This window comes from Pygocentrus nattereri, chromosome 23 (assembly GCF_015220715.1).
Source record: "Pygocentrus nattereri isolate fPygNat1 chromosome 23, fPygNat1.pri, whole genome shotgun sequence".
Lineage (NCBI taxonomy): Eukaryota > Metazoa > Chordata > Actinopteri > Characiformes > Serrasalmidae > Pygocentrus > Pygocentrus nattereri.
This window is the reverse complement of record NC_051233.1, coordinates 32,305,663-32,313,162: the sequence shown is the minus strand read 5'-3', so window position 1 is coordinate 32,313,162 and position 7,500 is coordinate 32,305,663. Positions and strand designations below refer to the sequence as shown.

The following is a 7,500-nucleotide window of genomic DNA, read 5'->3' as shown; positions in this document are numbered from 1 at the left end:
GTACTGATTTTCATAATTATCCAAATATTCCCAAATTCCGACTCATCCCTACTTTGAGTCTAATGTAGCTGACAAGGAAAGTGTCTGACACTGCATGTTAGCATGGAGTGTTAGCATGGAGTGTTAGCATGGAGTGTTAGCATGGAATGTTAGCATGGAGTGTTAGCATGAAGTAGCATGGCTAAAAACAGAACAGCAGCATCTTGAAAGCCATTTTCCCCCCAGAGTTTCTCCACGTGATAATCAGACTTCAGATTCCGGACGTCTTGCCTGACTGACCGCGTGATGGGGGTCGGGCCGGGGGGCTTTGTGAACCGAGCGAACCCTTAGCGAGCCGTTTGCCGGCAGTTTGATTGGTTTGTTTTGTTGGTTTCTCCTCAGGCCTGAACCTCTTCGCCTTCGTGCTGATCGTGTTCTCCTACACCAGCATGTTCTACTCCGTACAGAAAACGGCCAAGTCGGCCAGGCAGATGGCGTTCGACCACGAGGTCTCCATCGCCAAGCGCTTCTTCTTCATCGTCTTCACCGACGCCATGTGCTGGATACCCATCTTCCTCCTCAAAATCCTCTCGCTCCTCCGGGTGCAGATCGCCGGTGAGTTCGGTGTTAAAGCGCTCGTTTAGGCAAGACATGGAAACACTCAGTGAACTGAGGCGTCACGTCGGTCTTTACAGTGCATTTATAAACACGGACTAACGACAGACGGTAATTAGATACATTAATCTCGTAGCTCTGAGGCCAAACTAAAGACTCGGTCCCGCTTTAGATTAAGTGTCTAATAACTGTGTAGTTACATATGAACAACATGTGCAACAACAATGTAACTACTAATGATTTACTCACTGAGATGGATTACAGACATACAGCTTATGTAATTACACATGTGTGTCTTAAAACTTGTAACAGCATATTCTTTCTCATGTAATTACACAAGGGTAATAAATGTAATTACATGTGTAATCAGCTTTTTTTTTTTCCAGCAGTGAAAGGAAACACACTATATTGCCAAAAGTATTCGGTCGTCTGGCTTCACGCATATGAGCTTGAGTGACGTCCCATTCTTAATCCATAGGGTTTAATATAATGTCGGCTCACCCTTTGCAGCTATAACAGCTTCAGCTCTTCTGGGAAGGCTTTCCACAAGGGTTAGGAGTGTTTATGGGAATTTTTGACCGTTCTTCCAGAATCGCATTTGTGAGGTCAGACACTGATGTTGGACGAGAAGGCCTGGCTCACAGTCTCCGCTCTAATTCATCCCAAAGGGGTTCTATGGGGTTGAGGTCAGGACTCTGTGCAGGCCAGTCAAGTTCTTCCACACCAAACCGGCTCATCCGTGTCTTTATGGACCTGCTTTGTGCACTGGTGTGCAGTCATGTTGGAACAGGAAGGGGCCGTCCCCAAACTGTTCCCACAAAGTTGGGAGCATGAAATTGTCCAAAATGTCTTGCTGAAGCTTTAAGAGCTCCTTTCACTGGAACTGAGGGGCCGAGCACAACTCCTGAAAAACACCCCCACACCTTGATCCCCCCTCCACCAATCTTTACACTCAGCACAATGCAGTCAGACAAGTACCGTCTCCTGGCAACCGCCAAACCCAGACTCGTCCATCAGATTTCCAGATGGAGAAGCGTGATTGGTCACTCCAGAGAACACGTCTCCACTGCTCTAGAGTCCAGTGGCGGCGCTTTACACCACTGCATTCCACGCTTTGCATTGCGCTTGGTGATGTAAGGCTTGGATGCAGCTGCTCGGCCATGGAAACCCATTCCATGAAGCTCTCTACGCTGTTCTTGAGCTGATCTGAAGGCCACATGAAGTTTGGAGTTCTGTAGTGATTGACTCTGCAGAAAGTCGGTGACCTCTGTGCACTATGCCCCTCAGCATCCGCTGACCACTCTGTCATTTTTCGTGGCCGACCACTTCGTGGCTGAGTTGCTGTCGTTCCCAATCGCTTCCACTTTATAATCCCACTGACAGTGGACTGTGGAATATTTAGTAGTGAGGAAATTTCACGACTGGACTTGCTGCACAGGTGGTGTCCGATCACGGTACCACGCTGGAATTCACTGAGCTCCTGAGAGCGACCCATTCTTTCACTAATGTCTGTAGAAGCAGTCTGCAGGCCGAGGGGCTCGGCTTTATACACCTGTGGCCATGGAAGTGACTGGAACACCTGAATTCAGTGATTTGGATGGGTGAGTGAAAACCTTTGGCAGTATTGTGTATCTAATAATGTACATTAAGACGTTACTTGCACTGTATCTGCCAGCTTTCCTAACATTTAGGTGGCATTTATGTTGCTAGTGCTGTGACACTGTAAATCATTCTGTAATGTGACACAACAGCAGACGCACCCTTATCTTAAAATGTGACTTATGACAATTTAATGTGTTGCATTAAACCCAAAGCAAAGTCTGTATTACCACTCCATTATTACACAGTGATTACACTTTATTACACATTATTACACTTTATTACACATTATTACACAGCAGTGACGTGTAACTTTAACACTACAGGAAAGTTCCTGTGTAAAAGAAAAACTTTTTAAGGCAAAACTGAAGTTGGTACACACGTATAACTGCATAGGCCACAGTTCCATAATCCATCTGTAACCTTAACTAAATCATCAGTAGTTACAGTGTTGTTGCACATGTTATTCATATGTAACTACACAGTTATTAGAGATGTATAAAGTGGGACCAAAGAATCAGAAACGTCATGACCTCTATCCTCTAAACCAACAGCCATCAGAACCTCCTGGCCATCTTCTGCTTTGGCACGGTCGGTTCTGCTCCCATTTCTAGAGATTTAACTCCCCACAGAGTTCAGTGTCCAGCCTTAATCCTGCTAAATAGCCACCGTGATGAGCTGGATTAGGTGTGTTTGTTTCAAGCTGGGACTCAATCTCAAGATGAAAGCTGCTGACCGCTGACCGAAACTCCTGCTCTTCAGCTTGATTTCTTGAATTCATCCACTGTGAAGTGGCACAGCTTTCTGCTGCATCCAATAGGGGTGGAACGGTTCTGAAACCGAGACTGAAACCGAGACTGAAACCGAGACTGAAACCAAGACATAAAAGTCATTTTTCATTTCAGAGTTAACACTAACGCATGGAAAATACGACATATTAAAATGATTATTTTTAACGTTAAGACAAACTGTAGGTCCTGTTCGTTAGGTTTCCTCTCTTTAGTGTTGGTGATTTAATAAAAAACGAATCTTTTTTCCCTGTTTTTCCTTAAAAATGACCAAAAGAAAGCAAACAAACAAAAAGTGGTTATAAACTGAACCGTGGCTTAAAAATCCAGTCCTGAACTGAAACGGATTTGGAGGGTCATTACACTTCGAAAATCCATTATAAATATATATTTTTTTATTGTCTTAAAGCCATTATGTAACCAATGTGAATAAACAAAATTGTGCCAAATATACCGGGCAGAATATTTATCGAAAGAAAATCCTTCCCTTCTCACGAAACAGGAACACTTTGGGAAAGAAGACACAGCTCTGATCTCCGTGACTCAGTCTGAGCTGCTCCTCTTCGAGTGAAAGTGATATTTCCTTCACTCCTCACAGAACGGAGCAGCTTTTCGTTTGGAAAAAGCTGAAACTTTGGGCCTGTTAGTTTCGCATAAATTTGTTCCACGTCTGTATACGAGCGTATGCAATGAGAGTTTTATGCCTAAGCTGCAGCTGGTTTTAAAATTAGATTCCATAATTCAAAAGAAAATTCCAAGACATTTTCCTAAAGACCCAGAAAATAAACCTGCATTCCAAAGGAAATTACCCCAAATTCCAAGACATTTTCCTAAATACCCAAAAAATAAGCCTGAATTCCAAAGGAAATAACACCAAATTCCAAGAAAGTGATCCCAGTCTCCAAGAACATGATCATGAATTCCAAAAAAGTGACCCCAAATTCCTGAACATGATCCTGAGATCCAAGAATATGACCCCACATTCCAAGAACAGGATGCTGAATTCCAGGAAACTGATCCCACATCAAATGTACTTCCTTGTAAAGCAATATTGTGTATGAAAAAAGCACTCTACAAACAGAATGAAAAAACAATCAATGAATTCCAAAATCACGGTAAATGATATTCAGTTCCCAGGAAAATTCTCCCAAAGTATAAGAAAATGATGCTGAATTCAGGGACAACCATTTTGGAGAAATTCAGGGACGTTTCCCACAATTCCAGGAAAGTCAGGACCATTTTCTTGGGATCCAAACTACTGCTTTGGTACATCAGAATTATGGTTATACAGCACTTGCATATGAAGTTCTGCTTTTTGTAAAATTTCTATTTTTTTGTAAAAGTATAAATCACAGACACTGCTGGCTTGAAAAAGAATTCTAAACATATGATTGGAAATCCCCCAGAAGATGGCAAAGTTCCAAGACAATTATTGGGAATGTGAAGGAAATAATCTAAGAAAACTGTCCTGATTTTTAAAAACATGATGCTGAATTCCAGAAAACAATCCAAAACTCCTATAACGTGACCTAATTTCCAAGCAAGCAGTCGTGTATGCTAAGAAAATGTTCCCACGGTCTTTGAAAACGATCACTGTGGCTTGTATTCAAATGTGTGTGAATGACAGTTACGGTTATTCTGGGCCTCAATATGAGAGCTTAGGACAATCTGTGCCTCTGGCTCTGAAACAGGATTGCTGCTCTACGTGCATCCTGAACACCAAGTCACTGACCTCAGCGTCTTTGTTGTCATTAGCCAGAAGCGGCCATGCAAAGGAGTTCGATTCAGACTTCAGGGACAAGCCTTTCAATCCAGAAGAAGAATCTGATTGTGTTTATGTGCACTTAATAATCTGATTAGTGCAGAAAATCTGATTTTGTCACTAATTCCAATCAATTTACCTGCACCTGATTAATCAGATAACGGGGAAACTCCAGGTCTACATGAGTCAGACAGTAATCAGATAACGGGGAAACTCCAGGTCTACATGAGTCAGACAGTAATCAGATAACGGGGAAACTTCAGGTCTACATGAGTCAGACAGTAATCAGATAATGGGGAAACTCCAGGTCTACATGAGTCAGACAGTAGTCAGATAACGGGGAAACTCCAGGTCTACATGAGTCAGACAGTAATCAGATAATGGGGAAACTCCAAGTCTACATGAGTCAGACAGTAGTCAGATAACGGGGAAACTCCAGGTCTACATGAGTCAGACAGTAATCAGATAACGGGGAAACTCCAGGTCTACAGGAGTCAGACAGTAATCAGATAACGGGGAAACTCCAGGTCTACATGAGTCAGACAGTAATCAGATAACGGGGAAACTCCAGGTCTACATGAGTCAGACAGTAATCAGATAACGGGGAAACTCCAGGTCTACATGAGTCAGACAGTAATCAGATAACGGGGAAACTCCAGGTCTACATGAGTCAGACAGTAGTCAGATAACGGGGAAACTCCAGGTCTACATGAGTCAGACAGTAATCAGATAACGGGGAAACTCCAGGTCTACATGAGTCAGACAGTAATCAGATAATGGGGAAACTCCAGGTCTACATGAGTCAGACAGTAGTCAGATAACGGGGAAACTCCAGGTCTACATGAGTCAGACAGTAATCAGATAACGGGGAAACTCCAGGTCTACATGAGTCAGACAGTAATCAGATAACGGGGAAACTCCAGGTCTACATGAGTCAGGCAGTAATCAGATAACGGGGAAACTCCAGGTCAGGAGTCAGACAGTCATCAGATTTCTGCCTTACAACCAGCCAATAAACTCACAGAAGAAGATGCGACATAAACATAACGTAAAACTCGGACTTCAGGCATGAATATTTAAATCCATAATTTTGTTGAATGTATTTGGACGCTGCTCACTTATTTCCAGTAGCGACATCTGTTTTCGCACATGCTCAGATGGAGAAATCTGAAAGAATTTCTTAGTCAGATTTCTAGATTGGAGTCTGGCGTTTACATGAGCGTTTGAATAATTGGATAACTGTAGAAATCCAGTTATGATCGGATTACTGAAAGCTTGTAAACACACTCAGTGTTAAAAAGAGGAAAAGAGTAAAAAGCCTCTAACAGCGGCAGACGAGAGCCGATTGGTTCGATTTGATCGAATCCTCTTCTCTTAATTATAAGAACAACCTCCTATGAAAGTTGGAGGTTGACTGAAGATCACCTGTCAGTCACGCTGCAGCTCGCCTACAGGGTCCTTCAGGCAGTTGCTTCATCCTCACCTGGCGGGACGCCGGTGAGAGAGAGAGAGAGAAAGAAAGAGAGAAAGAGAGAGACAGAGAGAGGGGGGGGGAGAGAGTGAGATGAAGGAAGAGAGGGGGAGAGAAAGACAGAGAGAGAAAGAGGGAGAGGGAGGGGAAAAAGGACAGAGAGGGGGAGAGAAAGACAGAGAGAGAGAGAGAGAGAGAGAGAGAAAGAGAGAGGGGGAGGGAAAAAAGGACAGAGAGAGAGAGAGAGAGAGAGAGAGAAAGAGGGAGAGAGAAAGAGGGAGAGGGAGGGAAAAAAAGGACAGAGAGGGGGAGAGAAACAGAGAGAGAGAGGGAGAGAAAGACAGAAAGAGAGAGAGAGAATGAGAATGAGAGAGAGAGAGAGAGAAAGAGAATGAGAGACAAAGAGAGAGACAGAGAGAGAGAGAGACAGAGAGAGAGAGAGACAAAGAGAGACAGAGAGAGAGAGAGAGAGAGAGAGAGAAAGAGAATGAGAGACAGAGAGAGAGAGAAAGAGAGAGAGAGAGAGAGAGACACAGAGAGAGACAGAGAGAGAAAGAGAGACAGAGAGAGAGACACAGAGAGAGACAGACAGATAGATAGAGAAAGAAAGAGACAGAGAATGAGAATGAGAGAGAGACAGAGAGAGAGAGAGAGAGAGAGAGAGTTTGAGTTTTAACAGACACTTTTGTTCAGTTGCTTCAGATCATTAACAGAAGTGCTTGTCCCATAATATGAGTGCCCCTAACCAGTGTCAGCCCCAAGGATTGGCAAAGACGGGCAAGGACTAAAACATTATTACAGCACCATTCACACTCGAACACTTCCAGGTTGTTCCTCGATTTATTGAACCTAAACTCAAAACCAATCCTGGATTTCACTGGAGCAAGAAACAAAGGCAAAACATCATGGCCAGATCTGTTCTCTACTTTGTTTCGTCTCGAATTATAAACAGCGAGCTCAGCCTGGCCAACAGCAAAATTAATCGGTTGTCATTTCGTTTTTTCTTTTCTCTGATAACCAGCTCCCAAAATAAAAACGTGACATAAAAAAATTCCCCAAACTCCATGAACAAAAACCTCAGTGTACCAAAGAGTGGTTTAGGTCTTACACATTCTAAAAAACGATGAAAAACAGTCTCTGTAAAACCACAAAACACACATTTATCACTGACATGTGGGTTAATTACTGACACAAACGAGTTCACAGCCACAGCCCCAGCCCCGTGATCTCCGTTAGAGGGGGTTTGTACAACACCCTCCAAACCGGCCGCTTTTCTGTCCCCAGTC

The 7,500-nt window shown here is 43.3% G+C and overlaps 1 protein-coding gene across 1 annotated transcript in view; it reads left to right on the top strand.

The window, feature by feature from the left end:
• Positions 1-7,500, top strand: part of rxfp2l (relaxin family peptide receptor 2, like) — an 85,671-nt gene that overhangs the window by 74,167 nt on the left and 4,004 nt on the right. The window contains exon 17 of the mRNA XM_037533628.1: positions 382-594. Coding sequence (XP_037389525.1) covers positions 382-594 — 213 coding nt within the window. The remainder of the gene's footprint in view (positions 1-381; positions 595-7,500) is intronic.